A 21,078-nucleotide genomic window follows, 5' to 3' on the forward strand; every position below is an offset into this window, starting at 1 on the left:
TTCAGATATGTATAAAAGGAAAAGTCCACATATTTAAATACCTGAATATGGAAGCCTGCAAAGTAGCTCCCGATCTTCCAGATTACGAAAGGCGGCCAATGGGGTTTGGCTCTTGGTAAGTGTACGCAGATTTTGAAGTCACTGTTTTTTAAAAGTGTTTGGAGAGACATTTTGTTTAGCCCTTTGTTTCCTGTGTTAAGATCTTAAGTAGCTTTAACACACTCCCCAATAATGTTGGTTTGTGCCAGACTGTATAACTTCGCTGGTCTACCCACAGGTGTAAATGCTGATCTCCTTTTGCCTTCGTCAGACTGTGTTGTTCTTGGCAGGCTCTTCTTCTGGCTTAGCCCAGCAACATACATTTCTGAGCAGTCAGCCACAACATGAGTTACTCAATTGACAGGCACTAGTGGTGCCTCTTGTGTGTACAGTGCACAGCACTGAGTGATGCAGGCTAGCGAGGCAAAGCCCTAATTCCCTAGAGAAGGAATTGCACGTGCAGTTGTCCTGCAGAGCGGTACTGCATGACCAGCCCTTTAAAGGGGTGCACCAAAGTACAGGTTGGAGATACATCAGTGAAAACAGCGTGCCAATGTGGGTGTTCTTTGCTATGAATGAATTTGCATCACAGGTCAGAGAGTTCTGTGTCTGGGCTTGTCTTTGCATGTGTCTGTGCATGGGAGGGTGAAGTCACCTGGGCATTTTCCGATACGGGTCTCTTCAGCATGGCAGTACTGTGTGCAAAACACTGTGCGTATTTTTATTTATTTATTTATTTGAATTATTTACAGTCCACCTTTTCCACTGAGACTTGAGGCAGGTTACGCAGTGCAAGTATGATCAACAATATGTAGAGAAGAGAGAGAAATGTAATAGTTTTGTATATTGCCATTGTGTATATATATATATATATATCCCTTGCTCTACCTGGTTGCATCTTCTCTCTGCCCATTATAGCACAGCACTTTTAAGGCAGTGGCCTCAACGTGTTGCATGGGAGTAAGAGGGACCTGAATGATGGTCGTCGATAATCATGGCCTTGCGCCCCAGGAAAGGAAAGGGTGAAAACAGGCTTGGCAGGGAAACCTACTAAGGCGGGCAGGAGGGAGGAGTAACAGAGCTCCAGCTGCAGTGCTCCCACCCTGTGGAGCCAGAGCAGTGCTGGTCATCTGGTCCTCCAGTGAGGCTTAGAGCTAAACTACAAGAGGCGAACTACACGAGGATGCTCACATGAAGGGAGTCGCAATGTTAGCCGGGAAGTCAAGTTTTAAAAGACAGATCGGACAGCTCTGTCAGTTTCTCCTCTCTACAGAGCCAGCAAAGATCACTCCTCGGGGGATGTGTTTATTTTATTTATTTCTTTTTATTTATTTATATTTAATTTATATTCTGCCCTCCCCACAACAGCAGGCTCAGGGCGGATCACAACCAAGTTTAAAGACATATTTCATCATATATACAATTTAAAATCATAAAACATCCCAATACATAGATTAAAATACATGTAAACATATTCACACACATATATATGTGTGTGTGTATGTATGTATGTAAACACAGTGGCACATAATCCAGATGACCCCAGACGAAGAGGAAATAAACTGGAGGTTTATTTCCTCTTCACCTCCAGAAGGCTCTGTCAGTTTTACCTCCCCTTCTGGGAGGTGAGGAGGAAATAAACCCCCTGAGGAGTGATCTTTGCCGGCTCTGTAGAGAGGGCCTTCCGATCTGCCTTTTAAAACTCGGCTTCCTATTGCAACTGCCTTCGTGTGAGCGTCCTCGTGTAATTCGTCTCTTGCAGTTTAGCTCTTAGATGGCCTGAAGGCAGGGAAGTAAGGAAGCATACCCCGGCCTTCATAGCAGCTGGCCTTTAATTTGGTGCTTCCAGCGACTGACAGCTAGTTACTGGTCAGTGTTTCCAGGATGCAGTTTAGGCCAGGAGGGTTCCCCGGTGGGGAGTTGGCATTTGTCCCAGGCAAGAAGGCATGAGGCCTCTTGTGTGGCTGTTGTATTTCTGAAAAGCAAAATTAGAAGGCAGTGAAATGTTTATACTGGACTTCTTGATTTGATTTGATTGATTAGACTTTTAACCCGCCCTCTCCGCAGGCGGGCTCAGGGCGGGTAACAGCGTCAAATCCACATACAATACAAGCTTAAAAGCATATACAAAGGGCACAATAAAATACATCAAATAATAGTACCAATACAGATTAAAACCAATCCACGATGCAGCGCTCAGTATTGCACAGTTATGGGGCGGGAGACGGCAGCTGTCAAAAACGGACTAGCAGAAAACGGAGAAAGAGGAGCGGCCGGATGATTCTCCCGCGCCTCAACCACAACCGTAGGCCTGGTGGAACACCTCCATCTTACATGCCCAGGGGAACTGTAACAAGTCCTTGCGTTCTTGCCCCTCCCTATGCATTGTAAGGTGTGTAGCGGGGATAACGCCGAGAAAGTAAAGAATGGCAACTCCTTGTGGAGGAAACCAAGAAGATGCAGGAGTGACGCTTGCCTCTCGAACCTGGGTGCCAGAGATATCAGCGTCATAAGGATATACACGGGAGCCAAGAAGACGAGAGCGTTGACAACAACTGACAGAATACTGGAGACGAAGTAGTGCCGGCGGAAGGGGAGAGGCAGTGTTTGGCCAGCCTTTTTAGCTCATTTGGAAGAGCAGAGACAGTGAGGAAATGACTTGCCTCCCAAAGCTGAATGGGAAGAGCAGGACTGGCAAAACTAGAGTGTGTCTACCAGCTGAGAAGCACAGCGGCACGGTCGATAGATGCGGTTAGTTTTCGTCTGTCTTCTATTGACTGGGTTGAAGCTGGGGTAGAGCACTTCTGAAAAGTGGAATCAAACACCACGTTCTTATTGCATATAGGTTGTAAAATTAGAACGTTGAACATTTCAGTCTTGTGGTGCTTTTCAGTTTCCAAGTCGCTACGAATATGGGCCGATTCCAGACGACTAACCTGAAGGCGCTGCATGCCGCCATGTTCCGGGTCGCGACGGGGAAAACGCGATATTTCGCGTTTTCCCCGTTGCAACCCGGAACATGGCGGCATGCAGCGCCTTCAGGTTAGTCGTCTGGAATCGGCCCTGATCATTCTTGCCCGTTGAAATCCCTGCTCACCCTATAGTCCGTGTGACCTTTCTCGTGCTTTTAGCATCCATTTCTTAGACATACAATGGAAACGGTTTGCTTTGTAGATATTTGTATTTTGTTCTACATCTCTTTTTTGTTCAAATATTGTTCAGAGTAACTTGCAACAAGGTTTGCATGCAAGTTGTTAGCCAGCCAGCGTACACATGCCTGTATCAATTGTTTGTGGCACATGGGAAGACTGAACGGAAGTAAAAAAAGAACCAGCTCTTCGAATTTCAAAAACGTCCTTCCTGGTTCACCTGCCGGAAATTCTTAGTTGTCAGAAGCAGCAAAGCAAGAGTGCCTTTAAGCAGGATGAAATCCGTAAAACCTCTCAGCCCTCACTGAACTTTGCTCAGTTGGGTGGCTCGTCCATTTTTACAGGGTGCACAAGAGACCGAGCAGCACGGCCATTTGTTAGTTAGTTTTGTGTTTTCCTTTCCACCTCATTTTGTCTGTCGTATCTCTCAAGATGCTGCAAAGAACAAACAAGGTTGTGTCTGTTCAGACCATGCTCCATTATTTATGAAATGCATAAGGATGTACTTAAGAGCTTAACCAAGATTTGAGATGAGAGCAAGCCTGCCAGAGAACTTGTAATCATCAGTACGGATCAAGGTAGCAAGCTGCAGGGAGACGGAAGATCATCATCAAGTGGTGCGGATGCACCTGTGAATCAGCTTAGTCAGATAGGAGAGGACAGAAGGAAGTGTCATGGACCAACCTGGCCCAACAGAGCAGAGAGACTCAGAGGACTCTTCTGAGGGAGAGGCAGCTGGCGAACCTGACCCAGATCCACAGCCAGTGGCAGAGGCAATGCAGGTGGAGGCAGTCTCTGAAGGCTCAGACACAGACCCCCAGCCGGGTCCCAGCACAACGGTCTCTCAGCTTCCCAGCCCTGGGCCGGCAACAGGGAGCCAGGTGCAGGCCAGCTCTCCCCTTTCATCACCAGAGCCTTGGGAGCACCCTCAGAGGAGGGCTAGGAGAGCCCTCCAAGCCAGAAGGCGCAATGCCAGGCTAGCAGCACAGCACTGGCCCAGCATCATTAGTCATGATAAGTGCTTGCAGGAGCAGGACTGAGACAGCCGGCAGGTGCGTGCTATAGCACAAGCAGCTGAACACTGTGAGGGTTAAAAGCAGCTGAAAAGGGTGGCTGCGTGGAAGCAACGGGTCTGCTTACTACTGACCTTGCTGCTGTGTTTGGAACTGATTCCCTTGTCTCTGACCCGGGCCTGTTACTGTGGATTCGACTCTGGAATACCCCCTTTGGACTAGAAGCTGTGGTTGTCATCTAATCTGTGTCTGAAGCTTGGAGCTGTGATTTGTCTTGCTTTCCCAGTTAGGGAGCTTCCCCTGCCTGCAGGCTGAGTCAGTAACCGGGACAGGAAGTTGGACGTTGTCGTCGTAAAGGTGATAGTTGAAACAAAAAGAATAAGTGAAATCATCCAGAATAGTACAGATGGTGGACAGCAACATCCTTGGCAGGGAGGGGACACCAACACAGAGAGGGAAACATGAAGGAAGGGTCCTGGCCAGGCGCGTGCAGTCAGAGAAAGGAGAGCAGAAAAGGGCAGCGCCAGAGAAATGGCCTGATTAGGAACATTTTCTAAAACAAATGTCCATTTGTATTTTGGGAGGGTTTGCATTAGCTCTTAGAGCCTTTGCAGTTGTCAGGTTATTGTGGGGGGAAAGGAAGGGGGCAGCAAAGGAATTCGAAAAAACATTAATCTGTTCCCCATGTTGCTTCCTGCAGTAGTTCTTTAGTAGTTTCCACCACTTGTTATTTTAATTTATTTTATTTACGTTACTAGCAACAAAGCCCGTTGCGTGGAAAAAATGCAACGGGCTCTAGCAAACGGTTGGGAGGGATGCGTTGTGCCGGGCCTCCCTATCACCTCCGCAGCAGTATCGTCATGCTCTTCTATAGCAGTATGGTGCAGCCACATCTGGAATACTGTGTACAATTCTAGTTGCTGTATCTCACAAAAGTTGTACTGCTGGAAAGGGTACCAAAAATCATCCCGAGGAAGACCCTGCTCTTGGTCTGGGTGGGGTGGTGTCTGTGGGGCTGGAATTGAAGCCGCTTCCACTACGCCCACACAACTGTTCTTTCTTCTGGACTAAGGGGAAGTCCAATGGCACTTCAAAAACTGGCTGCGGAGGCGGCATGGAGGCCTAGCCCTGTGCTGCCATGCCTCTCCTAAAGCCCAGCAATGGGAGAAGGGCGCTGTGCCGGCAGGGCCCTCAGAGGCCTCTTTAAGGAGGGCTGCTTCTCTGGGCTTATCCTGGAGCAGGCGCAGTGTTGCCCATGGCTCACTGCAGTTGTGCTGGGGAAAAAAGTGAGTCGTCTCGAACACGCTTACCCAATTATGTAGTAAGATTTATAATCCACCTTTCTCATGGAGAGAACCTTTCTAAATTGCCTTTATTCTGATCTATACACAATGACGTAAAATTAGAAAATTCATAATCAGTAAAAACCATAAGTAGTTCAGAAATCAAGCAGAAAATAAAACAGCAACAGTAAAAAAACAGCAGGTTTAAGCATATTGATAACTAAAATATCTAAAAGGTATCACAGTCTGACAGCAATGCAGGTTGGAATTCTGTATCGGGAGAAACTGAATTATTGCATACATCTGCTTACACTGTGTTTGCATAATCAATTCCTGTAATCATGGGAAAGGATAAGAAGTTAAACAAGAATACCATCTTAGAACAATTAGAAATGTTACGGGATACGCTGTCCCCAGATGCCCTGCCAAACTCTGTGCCTTGTCCCGTGCTTTCGGGCCTGTCCTTGGCATCTATAAGGGTTAGGAACTTGCTGTCTCAGGTTAGCTCCAGAGGAGTTACTGTCTGACGAAGAGAGCTGTGGCTCTTGAAAGCTTATGCTACAATAAAGTTGATTAGTCTTAAAGGTGCTACTGGGCTCTTTGCTATCTCAGGTTCTTACAATGCTGAATCCTGCCCTTCAGCACTTGTACGGTGTGCATGTGTGGGGTGGGTGGGTACCAGGTAAGATGCAGCCTATCTTGTTCAATTGCACCAAGAGCCACTTTAACAAGAGTTGCACAGATATACCTTCAGCAGCACTAGCTTATAATGCCCTCTTCCTGCGCACAAATGCAAAAGAGTTAAGTTCTTCGACAACAGAAATATGCAAGTAAATGGGAGCCGGCCTCTTCAGCCTCATTTGCTGCTGACAAGCAGAGCGCTCCTCAAGCTTGCAACACGCTTTTCTTTGCTCATCACTCGCTGAGACCTGCATCCTTAGACCGGCAGCCGTCTCCTAGCCGGGGCTTGTCCCTTGTGCACACACAGTGCCATGTGGCTAGTAGCAATTATATTGTTTCCCAAGCAAGTGATTTTTAAAGCCAGCAACAGCCAGCCGTGGAAAGACCTGCAATTAGTAATGCCTGGGTGGAGCCATTTGTTGGCTGTGCTTCCAGCTTGCCCATTATTGCTGTCTTGCTGCAGAACTCCCTGGGGCGCCTGGTGCCCGTTGGACAGTCGATCCATTGTTATATGCCCATCTGCAGCGGGTCAGAGGAGTCTCATTGTTGGGTTGCCACCGTCTGAGGAATTTGCCAAATGCAGCATGTGTGATAGCCACAGTATTGAACTGTGTAGTGACTGTGCGTAGCTAGAGAGGACCAAGACTACTGCAGATACTCCCTTCCATACCCACACATGTATCCCGTAATAGCACATATATAATGTCTGCATCTACTGATGGCATTTACATAGTCCGTGCAATTAATGAAAGCTAAACCCCGCGTGCAGTGGGCTTATTTGAAACACATTTGGCATATTTTATGGATTCATAGTGCATAACTCGAATGAGGGGAGTCTCGGGCATCTGTTTTGCATATTTTGCTGTACAAGTTTACGTTTTTGTGAACTGCCTCGAATGTTTGCTTTATTATTTATTTATTTAAATCAATTTATATTCCGCCCTCCCCGCATCAGCAGGCTCAGGGCGGATTACAGTCGGTATAGGAATTTAAAATACATATAACTTTAAAACCAGTAAAACCACATAAATATTTAAAACACACAGCAGCAGACTTCTCCAGACTTGAAAGGTCGTGTACTAGTGCAGCAGGGTCTGGGTCCAGTGGCACCTTAGAGACCAACAAGATTTTTTATTTGTTTATGTCGTTGGTAGGCTGTCTTTCTCTCTGAGTCTCTAAGTGGATTACACAGTGTGGGTCAGTACAGTCAACTTCAAAGACATTTCAATACACGTGCAAATTTTGCAAATTTTCAAGGCTTGAGCTTTTGAGAGTTAAAGCTCCCACCTTCAGTTATCTGAAGAAGGGAGCTCTGACTCCCAAAAGCTCATACACTGAAAATCTTGTTGTTCTCTAAGGTGCCACAAATCCTGCTGCTGCACTGTAGACCAACATGGCTCCCCACCCGTACTCGTGTAGACACTTTAAACGAAGCCCACTTTGTTATGACTGCTCTGAGAAGCATTTGGTGTTTGGGTCCTTCTGGGTGTCCTATATAAATGGCGAAGAGTCCAGTAGCACCTTTAAGACTGACCAACTTTATTGTAGCATAAGCTTTCGAGAACCACAGTTCTCTTCGTCAGAGACGCATCTGATGCATCTGACGAAGAGAGCTGTGGTTCTCGAAAGCTTATGCTACAATAAAGTTGGTTAGTCTTAAAGGTGCTACTGGACTCTTTGCTATTTTGCTGCTACAGACGAACTTGGCTAACTCCTCTGTATAAATGGCTGCTGCTTCCTCGACAGTGATCTTATCCCATCACTGCATTTGAGTCATGTTCAACACAAACAAAAAGGATGAAAATGGCCATAATAATTGAGGCTTGTTCGTAGGGGGAAATGGTCAATATCCCCAACATTAAACTGTGAGGGGTGGGGCAGGTACCTTTCCATAATAGGACTTGGATGAATAGACAGACAGAAATATATAGATATAGGTGTCAGAAATATATAGCTATAGAGCCAGTTTGGTGTAGTGGTTAAGAGCACAGGACTCTAATCTGGAGAACTGGGTTTGATTCCCCGCTCCTCCACTTGAAGCCAGCTGGGTGACCTTGGGTCAGTCACAGCTCTCTTGGAGCTCTCTCAGCCCCACCCACCTCACAGGGTGTTTTGTTGTGGGGATAATAGCAGCATATTTTGTAAACCGCTCTGAGTGAGTGTTAAGTCATCCTGAAGGGCGGTATATAAATCAAACGTTATTATAATAATATTATTATTATTAGGTTTTATAGAGAGAGAGAGCCTTCAAAATAATACAGGCTTAATATTTGTTTGGACCATAGGTCATAACAGAAACCACAAATAGGCGAAGTGCAGAATGTCAGAAGATTTATTTGACATGTAAGCTTGATGAAAAGGTCAGTGCAGTGTTACCACAGCGGTGAAAAGGGCAAGCTCCGTGCTGGTGATTATTAGGAGAGGGACTGTGAATAAAAAAGGCAATACTGTGATAACCCTGTATAGATCTGCGGTTCAGCTCAGTTGGGCATACTGCGGATAGTTCAGACTCCGTATCTCAAAAAAGATAAATTGTAGGGTTCCCTGCTAGCGGATGTGCTGGAGACTAAAAGTGTCATCAAGGGCTTTAAAAAGAGGATTAGGCAGATACACGGGAGACAGGTCCTTCATTGACTGCTGGCAATAGTGACTATAGGGAACCTTTATGTACGGAGGCAGCAAACCTCTGAATACAGTGACGAGAGGCAACACGCGGGAACGCCTTGGTTTCCGTGCCGTTATTCTGGTTTTCCAGAGTGACCGGCTGACCACTGTGTGGGACAGAACGCTGGAGATGGGGAATATTGTCTGATCCAGCAGGGCTCTTGTTGTTACTTAACATATTTACAAGCCTGCCATTTTCCTGACCAAGTCGGGACCCAGGGAGATTTCATTCTGCTAGCAGCGACGTTGTCCTCAGAGTAAAGTGTTAAGTGTTGAACGTGTAACGTGGTGGCCTCTGCCTTTTGAGACAGAGGAAAGATGTGGCAGTAGACGGAGAAATCTTGGCTTGCTGAGGGACTAGGTTTGCCAAAATGGTGTGTTGTTCTGCTCTGCTGTGCTTGAGCGCCCTGGTGTTTTTTCACAGGCGAAGGCAACGGTCTGAAGGCCCAAACAGTTGGCTAGCAGAAAGGAACATTTCTTAGTCTGGAAGAGCAGGGCCTCTTGAGCGGGATGCCATTATGCATGAAAAATGCACTATGACTAACAGGTTGAATATGTCCCCTGGTGCAGTCTGCTATCTAATCTTTCTCCCAAGAATTTCTCCTTTACTTTTACAGTGCAATAACGAAAATTTTATCTGTTTGACAGCCACGAGGAACTGTACTCCAGCCGGCCATATGGAGCGTTGGATTCTGGCTTTAATAGTGTGGATAGCGGAGACAAAAGGTGGTCAGGAAATGAAGTAAGTGTAGTTACTTTGCTTTTGTTTGAAGGATTAGTAGCATATGCGAAGAGGAAAAAACAAAACAGAGCAGCCGCGGAAGCCTTAATTGTTAAACTCCATAAGGCTGTAATCTTAAAAACCGCTTATCCTGCATTGCTCTAAGGATTGAGGTCAAGGTGTCATTTTCACGTCTCGGATTCTTTCCCCTTTGATGAAATGGGGAGGACGTGTAAGTGTCATCCATTGTCCCACTTCAACACAACAAACCTTTTTACTGGGATTAAACTGTTGCTTTTAGTGTAAGTTGCAAAAGAGAGGTGAGGGGACCAAAACTGAGTTTTTACAAAATATCAAATTGATTTTGTTTCACAGATACGGCATGTGTACAAAGGCATAGGTTTAGAAAGCAGTTTTTCTCAGAACTCGAGGTGACCAAGTCAATATCCTTGACGTGGGTGCGTGAACTTTAAATTAACGGAAGGGAAGATGTGCCTTTCATTTGCTTGAGAGGACAATGCAAATAATAAAGAGGCTTGGAATAGGCCTATAAGAGATTAAGCTGAAGTTGGTTCCTAGTTCCTTATTTGCAGTGTTGGGAGAATCTGTGAATAAAGGACTGAAAGAGATACAAGCCCTCTGTACCCCCAAACAATCTTTCATGCCCCCGGAAGCCTCCCAGAAGCCGAGGCAGGGCTGTGTGATGTGGGGCCATGCAAGATTGTTTGGGGGTGCAGAGGGCTTGTATCTCTTTCAGTCCCTTATTCACAGATTCTCCCAGCACTGCAAATAAGGAACTGGGAACCAAGTTCAGCTTCATCTATAAAAGTGGTTTTACAAATACGTGCATATTTTTAAAGATGCTTAGTTTTGTTTTTTGTTTTTTAAAAAACCAGCATTTGCACACACAGATGTGTTTTTTCTGGGCATGTTGTAATTGAGACTTGCTAGTCCGTGGACATATTCAGGAGAATTTCCTTGCAAGCAAAAACTCTTCTGAGATCATTTTACAATCTGAAATTTCTGCCAATTGGCTCACTCGGGCAACCAGATACTCCTGATTGTGTTATAGAAACATAAGCTGTGTGTCATTTTCCCTGGTATGGAAAATTCTAGGGCATCATCTGGAGTTCCAAAACTGGCATCTAAGCCTGGTAATATAATCCGGGAAAGGTCCATGTGGTTTCTTGACTGGAAGTCGGGAAGTTCAGAATTACGTTGGCAGATGTTCATGTCTGCTTTGAACACCAGAAGGGCCAGCGCTGCTCAGTTACGCAACTACGTGGAATGAGGAGAAGTGTGCTGTGTTTATGCTAGAACTTCCCCTTGGGAACGCCACAACCTGCTTCAGAACTTCCTGTTCGTATGCCTAACTGGTGGGGCCAGCGTTTCCACTGCTTTTACATTTAATGGGTTGGAAGGCTGAAATGCAGAATTTTCCCCCTAGATCTCTTCACTGAGTCCATGGTCAAGCTGGAATACTCAGTGGTCAGTTCTTTCAAAATGCACGTTAGCAATGGGGAAAAGTCAGCATAGTAAACTCAGGGTAACAAATAAACTCTGTTTTGTCTAGCTGCCTGTTACATGTTACATGATTTTTGGGAGGAACTGTTCTTAGCAAGGAATTAAAGTGCCGAGGATCCTGTTTTAGCAGGCTTGTAGTAAATGACGAGCGTTTCTTGTTTTCTTTTTAAAAATGAAGCCTACAGATGACTTTTCTGACCTTCCTCTTCGAGTGGCAGAGATCACAAAAGAACAGCGGCTAAGAAGAGAAAGTCAGTACCAGGAGAACAGAGGGAGTGTGGTAGTCACCAACGGTGGAGGTAAAAGGCATCCATGTATTTCGTGGTTTTATGCTCAAATGCTGTTACCCGCCCTGAGCCTGCTCGCGGGGAGGGCGGAATACAAATACGATAAAATAAAATAAACAAATAAATATTGCTCTGTTTGTAAGGCACCCTCTGTGGAGCAGCATTTCCATCTGTAAGATGCATATACCACCTTAGTTTATAACATTACCGGTCTCCATTTCTCAGGCACTAAGAGCCGCATCTGTATTTTTGCATCCATTCGCTGCAGGGATTACTCTTTTGACATTTTGTTAACAGGTTTACCTTTTACTGCTAGTAGCCAAAACAGATTTAAATGTAATCTAACAACTAAGTTTAATTTCCACCAGCCACAGAGCCAATGTGATATAGTGTCAGACTAGGTTCTGGGAGACCCGGGTTCGAATCCCTACTCTGCCATGGAGGCTTGGTGGGTGACCTTGAGCCGGTCATATGCCCTCTTAGCCTGATTTACCTCACAGGGTTGTTCTGGAGATAAAATGAAGGAAGGGAGAACAATTTTGAAAGTCACTTTTCAGGGGGCGAAACGTGGTATAAATAGCAAACCTGAAATATCGGTGCCTTTCCTACTGTCATACTGGAATGTTTTCATTAACGCCACAACAAACCGTAACAGTTTGAAAATTATTTTGCTTGCCAGCTGAGTGGAACACTATTAAAACTGGGGGGAAGTCGGGCTTTTTGAGCCCGACTTGGCATCTTCTCCCAGAACAGCACATTTTCCAATTCCAATTTCCAATCCATTTCTTGCCTGGTCAGCTGTAAAAGACAGCAGCAGACGGATCCACAGTTCCTGGAATGGGAATCCCGGAGGGACTTTGGTTGCCGGAATCAAGTACTGTATTTTCATAAGGTGCTTCCCCCACCCCTCACCCCCCCCCCTGCCCATGGCAAAACCTGATTAGATTAATCGGATCAGTGATGAGTTAAAAAATCCCCCAGAGGACATAATGAGTACAGATTTCATAATGAAATCTGACTTGACTTCATGTTCTCGTTCTAGCTGCAAACCAGCTCTGGGTGCATCTTTCCCCTTCTTTTCCTTGCTTTGCAATGTTTGCAGCCCCTGTGTACAAGTAGTTGTTCTCTTCCTTTATTTCTCACTTTATGGTTGATTTGAAATTAGAACGAGTAGAGTTGTGTGGAATTAGGTGGCCAGAGGTTGCAAAAAAATAAATAAAAAGACCAGCATATGTGGTGTGTTTGCCAGAATTTTGCAAACTGAAGTTCATTCCTGGACAGCATTTTGCCAATCTTGGTTGCATGTTCCTGGCTCATACATCAGTTCACAGAACTGCTTCTGAGGCTCACAGGTCTGTTAGAAGCCAGAGACCCTGCGTAGTTCACATACCTGGAAATAGCCAGAATATGTCTGATTGGCGTGTGCCTGTAAAACAATATGAGAAGTAGATCCAGAGGAGTTAGTCATGTTGCAAAATAATAAAGAGTCCAGTAGCGCCTTTAAGACTAACCATCTTTATTGTAGCATAAGCTTTCGAGAACCACAGCTCTCTTCATCAGATGCATGTGACGAAGAGAGCTGTGGTTCTCAAAAACAAATGCTATAATAAAGTTGGTTGGTCTTAAAGGTGCTACTGGACTCATTACTAATATGAGAAGTGGTTTTGACAAATATTGAGAAACCAATATTTTCATCATTGATTGGTAATCCAAGGCAAGTGAGCCGGAGAGTAGCTTGCAAAATGTCTTCCACCTTAACTTCTGTTGAAGCGAATGGCTGTCAAACCAGTCACTGCCGGTTGCATTAGTGAAAGTGATTTTTTTCTTTGCATATAATTCATTCCAACATGTGCAATAGCTCTTAAAATGATTTAATTGTTGGAAAACTCTTTCCCTCGATCAACACTTTTTATAGAGATGGGTGTGTATTTTGCTCCCTGGTTATGTAAACTTGAAAGCAGGGAGAGATTTCTCAATCAGATGTGGAATAAATTTGATCGAGCCTGGTGGTGTGCCAAATGGGTGCCCGTGAGAGATTTTGTCCTTGCTGAGACTGCAGCCACGGCATGGCTTCTGTTTTCCTCTCTTTTCCTTGCTGCTTGTCTAATGACGGTTCTTTTCTTTGTATGTGGCCAAGTGGAACATGATCTGGATCAGATCGACTTTATTGACAGTTGTGTCACTGAAGAGGAGGAGGAAGAGGTGAGGCAACAACCCAAGTGCATGGAGCCAGACAGCCTCAGCTCACAGTTCATGGCCTATATTGAACGGCGAATCTCACATGAGGTGGTGCTTCCTTTTACATTACTTAAGTGTGCTTGTGTGCCCCTGTGAAAGGGCTTTGGATTGCATTCATGTTTTTTGTCTAGAGTCGGCTTTGAGTTCTCCTTTCTGATTCCATTTTTGTAACTCTTAATGCTGTCCAGCTAATACAGTTTTCTACGGTCCGGCCCCTTGTGGACTTCCTAGCACAATTTATAGTGCTGTGTTTGACTGCAGTGTATGCATAATAGTAGAGTCCAGACTAACCAACTTTACTGTAGCATAAGCTTTCGAGAACCATGGTTCTCTTCGTCAGATGCACTGTGGTTCTCGAAAGCTTATGCTACAGTAAAGTTAGTTAGTCTTAAAGGTGCTACTGGACTCTTTGCGATTTTGCTACTACAGACTAACACAGCTAACTCCTCTGAATATATGCCCAGCCTCTCAAGTTATATAGGCTCCTAGGGACCACCTACTTCCTCATTTTCCTGTTGCTACGTCCAAGGTACCTCCTGTTAAATACATAATCTGAGTGCAGAATCTGTGGAGCAATAGCACAAAGCCCTGTGAAGGTACTTCTGGTGCTTGCCCTGTGTTTGAGAAATATTTGGGAACTTAATGAGTCACTCCTTTTATGAATTCGTTTTGATTGGCCTCCTGTTCAGCACAGCTGAAGCCGCCTCAGGTTGCTGCACTCCTTGTCCTTTGCAATGAAGGTCAGGTGAAATTCCCCTTCCCTTCTCACCGTGAGCCCTAACTGTGACGAGGGCTATTTTGGCACCATGGTGATGTTAACCAGCGTTAGCTCCTAACCAGGGTTCTTAATATATTGCTGCATAGTTAAGGATAAACCATGATTAACACTAGTGTTCACAGTTTTGCTTCATTCTAGCTTTATGATTGTATTTTTTAAATTGGTTTTACACCTAAGCTATCTTTGGACACATTTGTTACAGAAGGGTTGTTTGTAAATTGGCTGAATAAATAAATTGGCACTGCTGTAACTCTTGATCGTGGTTAGGGCTCAGCAAGGAAAATTCTTGCCTTGGACGAATGGGAAATAGTGAGGGACCATGTGGCGTATTGTGCTCCAGTTCCTCGAAATACACCATGTGTGTTCTTCATGGTGGTTCAGACTTGTAAGGGGGGTGGGGGGAGATTGCGTTTTGTAATGTGTCACTCTTACACCGACATTTTTGTCCTTTCCTGAGAAATCGCTCATAGCATCTGGGCGCAATCACTATAATTTATAACTGCTGTGTCATAATGCCTCTATGACTCTGTAGCTTTAGAGTATTGCATGACTGACCCACTTATTTTGCAGCTGTGAATAAAATCAGAATTACAGGCTACACAGCCCAGCTTCTTCAGACACCAGGCAATATTTCACACTGCACAGGTTCATCCTGTTTTCAAGGCAAGAGACTGACAGACCGCATCAGACCAGGGCCACTATGCCTGCCTCTGCATGGCGGCCCTGGTCTTAGGCGGTGGCCCTCCCGTCCAAGTATTAACCAGTGCTGAGATCTGATGAGACTGGGCTGGCCTGGGCCATCCCGGTAAGGACTCGTATGGTTAAGAGACCAGTATTGATCGTCATATAACATCTTTATGATCCTACAGTTACATAATTACTTTTCATTTTGTCACTTTCCTGTATAGGTCCTAAAATGTTCCTATTACCTGTATTTTAAGTATTGTCTTTTCTTTGCAGTTTCTGCTTTACCCCTCTATAGGATATCGCCTGTTAATCAGTCACATTCAGTGTTCAGTGTCTAACTCACACTCATCCCTCGAGGCTTTGAAAGAGAGTTTTCTTGGCTCTTTAGCACAAGTCCACCCCGCCCAGTATACTGTCATGGCAATTTCTGTTGCCCCAAGGGAAAGCAGAGGGAAAGGTCAAGCATCTGTAGAATACGGCTTTTCTGCCTTTTTTTAAAGGGAGACATTCAGTTAGGTTTGAGGCTTATTCTTGGAACATAAGTTTGAACAATGTATTATCTGTGTCCTGAAGAACTCCGCTGCATTAAAGCTGCCCGTGGCGTCAAACTGAAAGGTTGCTGTTTAGGAATCAGCTCACATTTCACTGTACAGGCATTCTCACTTTTAATGTCCGAGTTGCATTGCAGATCAAACTTAGGAAGTGAACTCATACTGCAAGGAATGTGGTTAGTCTTTAAGGTGCCACCGGACATTTATTTTGTTATAGCAGACTAACACAGCCCCCCCCCTTTGTAATCAGGCTGAAGAAAACATCCTTTTTCTTAGATTGAAAAGGTGGGTTGGGGGGTGTATTTTTCATGATTGGATACAGAATTTTGCAGCAACAAAGGATGTCCACATAACAGAAGACATTGCCCCTTGCCTTGTTATGACAATTAATTGCTTTTCTGGTATTTAGAAGTTAACTTTTGTGACATTTAATTTTATTTTATTTACGTTATTTATAGGCCGCCGAAATCACTACAGTCAGCAGCGGGGATGTTCAATAAACAATGCAATAGGGTGTTACGAATGCAAATTTGCAGGGATTTTAAAAAGCAGAAATACCATACAGAGCTGAAACAATGACGAAACAGAGCATAAGCGATTCTAAACCTGACATATTAAACTATGCAGAAACTACCCAGTAGGATTATACTTACAGCAACAGACAGTACATAGTAGTATACTCTATAGTCCCTTTCCCTTTACCAGTGTATCTTTGAAACCACTTCCTTCCAGTACAGCCCTCCTTTCTGAGTATCTGATCGCTGTTTGGGGGTGAAGAAGGAATTTTCCTCCAGGCCAGATTGGCCAGGGATCTTGGAGGTGTTTTTTCCCCTTTCTGTAGGCATAGAGCAGGGGTCACTGGGGGAGGTGAGGGGGGAGATAGCTGAGAATTTCCTGCATTGTGCAGGGGGCTGGATTAGACGATCTTTTGGATCCCGTCCAGCTTTATGTTTCTATGTTTCTAAGTGCAAGGAAGAAAGGCACAGTTGATGGCTGTTCCGCAGCTTTATGAATTCACCCAACTAAATTTCTGCTCATAAGGCAAAGAAGATGCTGTGACTCCTTAGTAGAGTATCTGCTTTGCATGCTGAAGGTTCCAGCTTTAATCCTGGCCTTTCCAGTTTAGAAAAGATCAGAAAGGCGATATGAAAGACCTCTGCCTAAGACATAGATGCTGCTAGTCATGAGGGAGTACTAACCTCAATTGGCCAATGGTTTGACTCTATAAGGCAGTTTCTAGTGTGCATGGCCTTCTAGTTGGGCTGGCTTTTTAATGGATGCAATTAAGTTGGCAGTGCTGGGATTTGGAATCTACAGTAACAATCCCTGAATTCTGGGGAGAGGGTGGGAGATCTCTCCCTCCCTCCCTCCATCTGCCCATCCATCTGTCTGTCTGAACAGGAGAACCCATGTTTAACGATAAGGAAATCAACCTTGAATGATTTTGTAATTGCTTAAATCAGACTTCATGACACTTCGAGCATTTACTCATTTGGCACTCCAAGCATCTCCTTTGAAGTTTACTTGGGTGGAAGGAATCCCTGTTTTGGTGTCTTAACAGTTGAGAATGTGTGTGTGTGTGTTTGGGGGGGGGGAGCTATTCCTTGAAACTATTCCCTGCCGTGATTGTCTGGACTGTAGGAAATGGAAGGGCTCTTAATAAGACTAGCATCGAAATCAGGAAACCTTCTGTAGTACGGTTTTCTCCACTCTGGCCTTTCAATCTAAAACCTTGTAAGCGTAGCAGGAGGCGTGAAGCAGCGGGTGATGTCCCCTGTGTCCCAGCCAGGCTGCATGGGATAATCTTCTCCTTTGCTTAACAAGCAGTGTGCCCCATCCTCAGATGACAATCTGTGCCTCCTCATGTGGGGCTAGGGTGACCCTGATTAAGGCTGGCTTATTGTTCTCGTTTGGTGGGTCATTCAGCAGCTCAGCAATCTCTTCCATTTTCTATGCCACAAATGCTCTGAGGTCCCAACATAGCCACCATTATTCTCTTCCAGCTAAGCAGCAGTGAGACTTGGTGCGCCTTAATTTCCCAGACGAGCTCCCATCATGGTTTCCCCAGGGGCAGAATGAGGTGCTTTTGTGCTTTGTGGGATAAATATCATTGTGTCTGTGGACCAGCTTAATTACTCCTTGTTCAGTGGTTGTCTGAAAAGGTCCTTTATATTTCCCCTAATTTCCATTCTTGAAATTGCAACAGCTCAGATTTCCTCTGCCCATATATTAGTCCTGCAAGCCCAGTAATGAGTCAAGAGGACGGCATTGCCATTCAGTGGTTGCTGCTGACCTGTAGGCTGCCAAAACATACAATTCCCTTTTTAAAAATTCAGCGTCGCTTAGCAAGGAGGCACCAACCCTTATCAAATGCCAGTGTGAGTATTATTTGTGAATTAACTCGTTTTAAATTGCCTTTTGAAGTATCTAATACCCGAAGACAATTTTTAATTTATTTACTATATTCATAGTCCACCTTTCTAACTTCAACTCAAGGTATATAACATGGTATGAATGCGAAATATTACATACAGTGTAAAACAATGTAATCAAATAGCATGAGAAATCTAATAAGCAACGCAACAGGACTAGGACTACACAAATTAGAAACAATCCAATAAAGTATTGGGCATGATATGTCAAACAGTGCAGAAAATGAAATCGTAAAAGTCGACAACGACGTAGCAAGAACAGGATAATACATATCATAGGGCTACTATTCTCTTTCTAGAAGTGCCTTCCTGAACCATTGTGTTATACCGTTGCCCTGTTATCTTTATAAAATGCTCTCCTGAACAACTCTGTTTTACAAAGTCTGTGGATTAATAGAAGTGTGGGGCCCTCCTGGTCATCTTAGGCAGGCCATTCCACCTTAGCCTTGCAGTGGCCCTTCTCAGTGAGGACTAGAGCCTCCTCTTAGCTCACTGCTCTGAGGTCCGCACTACCCCTGGTTTTGTTGTCTTAACCATGGTTACAATACCAAACCTACAGGAAAGGTAGGATCCGTGCCCTTCTTCTGCAGGGCAGGTACGGAGAGTAACTGTCAAGATCCCTTGTTGTCTTGCAAGGGAAGGTAGCCGATTGGACATCTGCAGATGTCATACTTAACCATGGTTCGTACAAACCAGAACTTGCAAATCCTGTGATTTTACATCCTGATTTTCAGCAGAGGCAGAAATTTGCCTGTAATTTAGGGAAACAAGCAGCCTAGTAGCCCAGACTGCTCTGACCTGGATAGCCCAGGCAAGGCCCATCTTGTCAGAATTTGGGAGCTAAGCAGGGTCGGCCTCGGTTAGTCATTGGATGGGAGACCTCCAAAGAAAATCAGGGTTGCAGAGGCAGGCAATGGCGAGCCACCTCTGTTAGTCTCTTGCCATGAAAACCCCACCAGAGGTCGCCATAAGTCAGCTATGACTTAATGGAACTCCCCCCCCCCCACCAGTAACCCAGACTAGCCCAATTTTGTCAGACCTTGGAAGCTAAGCAGAGTTGCCATAATTAATACTTGGATATGAGACCACCAAGGAAAACCATGGTTGCTATGAAGAGGAAGGCAATGGCAAACCACTTCTGATCATCTCTTATCATGGCCTTGGGTTTGCCGTGCGTTGGTTGCAATTTGATAGCGCACAGTTATTATTAAGGGAAACAAACCACAGTTAGGTCTGCACGAAGGCATTAGAACTAAGCTCACCATGTATTCATTTTTTTCTGGTAGACAAAAACCTTTTTCGTCCTTCAGCTTTGATTATGTGCCTCATTTTTGTGAAAGAAAGGTCGTTAATGGGATGTAAAGTAATGTTGCATAGCTCCTCATCTGTGGGATGCTGGTGAATAAAGTTTGCAATTTGACATAGGACAATAATGATGTTATAAAAATTGACAAGAACGAAGTAAGCTAACTTACAAGATAGTTGTCAGCTCATGTATTTTTAAGGCCAAATAGTCAATTTTCTTCAAGCATGGCTTTGCTTTCTGGATTGTCTTTGTGGACGTTGCTAGATAGTAGTGTCTGATGGGGTACCTTGCCCTCTTTAAATATATCCATAATTCCCCAATTTGCTTGGCTTCTACGCTTCTGCATATACTTCTGTAGGCGAGCCTGTTTTTTAACCAACACCCACAGTTGCTTCACTCTTCAGCTTGGTAACTTCTGCTTTCATACAGACATTTAAAGAAGTAATAATAATCGTAGAACTAGATTTTATTGGAATGTTTATGAAGTGTAATCCGCCCCGAGCCTGCTGGTGTGAGGAAGGCGGAATATAAATGGAAGCAAATAAATAAATAAATAGATTGGCGGGGGGGGGGGGGTTAGTTTGATAAACAGAAGATTGTGTTTGATCATGCATTGCACTAGAAATGTTGATTTTCGTTTCCCATTTCTTCCTTTGCCAAGGGCTCACCAGTAAAACAGATACCTATCCGAGAATGTCACAGAACAGAAGATGCAAGAAGATACTCGCATCACAGTAGGTGAGTCTCGTTTTGTTTCATGTATTGGTAAGGCATGCTGCAGAGCTGCAAGCTCTGACACTTAATTATTTCTTTTTAAATTTTGCGGTGATATTTTTAAGCACAGAACCCAAAAGCATTTATACGTACTTTGTTATTGTTACTCAGTATAGGAATGAGCTTGTGCATACCTTCCCATTCCCTTTCTAAAACAGGTCTATATCTGCATGTATGGTAACAGTATTTATTATTGTGTGTAGACAGGTATATTACCTTCCTTCCTGTTATTTTATTGTTGCTGTTACACAGGGTTTTTAAGTTGCTGTTGTTTTTGTTGATGATTTTTAAACTGCTGGTTTTATTGTGAATTATTTTATTTATTGACTCTTTTGTGGGCCGCCTCAGGAATCTTCTATGGAGAAGCAGCTTCTTATTACATTAAATAAATAACCTTGGTTATGAGACATTTTGAAAACTGGTTTGAGCTGACCAAGGTGCTTGAACGGTGGACCCCAGTTGGCTCATACAAACAGCCTTGGTGGGTCAGACCACATGTCCATCTAGTCCACAAGTTTCCCCCCCATAGTGGCCCACTAAGTGCAACAGGGAGGCCTACAAGTAGGGCAAGGAGTCAGTAATCTTTTCCCACCGTTGCCCCTTATCCCAGTTTTGCAACCTTTAATTGGCATTCACTGCCACGCTGCCTTGGGAACATGAAACCTTTACACATCCTGTCTGATAGCTCCAGGTGAAACATAAGCCTGCGGGCAGGGAACCGCTTGATTGATGGAATTTGCTGCCACAACGTGGGGTGGTGGCCACTAGCTTAGAAGACCTAAAGGGGATTAGACAAATTCTTGGAAGAGAAGTTCTAAAACCATGGAAGGAAAGGAGACGTGTCTAGGGAGAATATCTGTGAACGGGCTAAGTTAGACTAAAACAAAGAAAAAGAGCAAAGGTTTTATACAATAATACTTAAGAAAGTTTCACGTATCATTTTTTTTTTAA

At 44.4% G+C, this 21,078-nt stretch overlaps 2 protein-coding genes across 6 annotated transcripts in view; both read left to right on the forward strand.

Annotated features, from left to right (window-relative positions):
- The window catches only part of RPL35A (ribosomal protein L35a), a 290,620-nt gene that overhangs the window by 203,819 nt on the left and 65,723 nt on the right, over positions 1–21,078 (forward strand). The window lies entirely within an intron of this gene.
- Positions 1–21,078, forward strand: part of LRCH3 (leucine rich repeats and calponin homology domain containing 3) — a 115,355-nt gene that overhangs the window by 52,478 nt on the left and 41,799 nt on the right. For 3 of the 4 annotated variants that reach the window (XM_054982069.1, XM_054982065.1, XM_054982066.1), the window contains exons 6-10: positions 6–115; positions 9,478–9,571; positions 11,253–11,373; positions 13,499–13,647; positions 20,015–20,091. In XM_054982069.1, coding sequence (XP_054838044.1) covers positions 6–115; positions 9,478–9,571; positions 11,253–11,373; positions 13,499–13,647; positions 20,015–20,091 — 551 coding nt within the window. The remainder of the gene's footprint in view (positions 1–5; positions 116–9,477; positions 9,572–11,252; positions 11,374–13,498; positions 13,648–20,014; positions 20,092–21,078) is intronic. The other variant, XM_054982068.1, reaches the window with a different exon arrangement.

Source organism: Eublepharis macularius, chromosome 6, assembly GCF_028583425.1.
Source record: "Eublepharis macularius isolate TG4126 chromosome 6, MPM_Emac_v1.0, whole genome shotgun sequence".
In the NCBI taxonomy this organism is placed as follows: domain Eukaryota; kingdom Metazoa; phylum Chordata; class Lepidosauria; order Squamata; family Eublepharidae; genus Eublepharis; species Eublepharis macularius.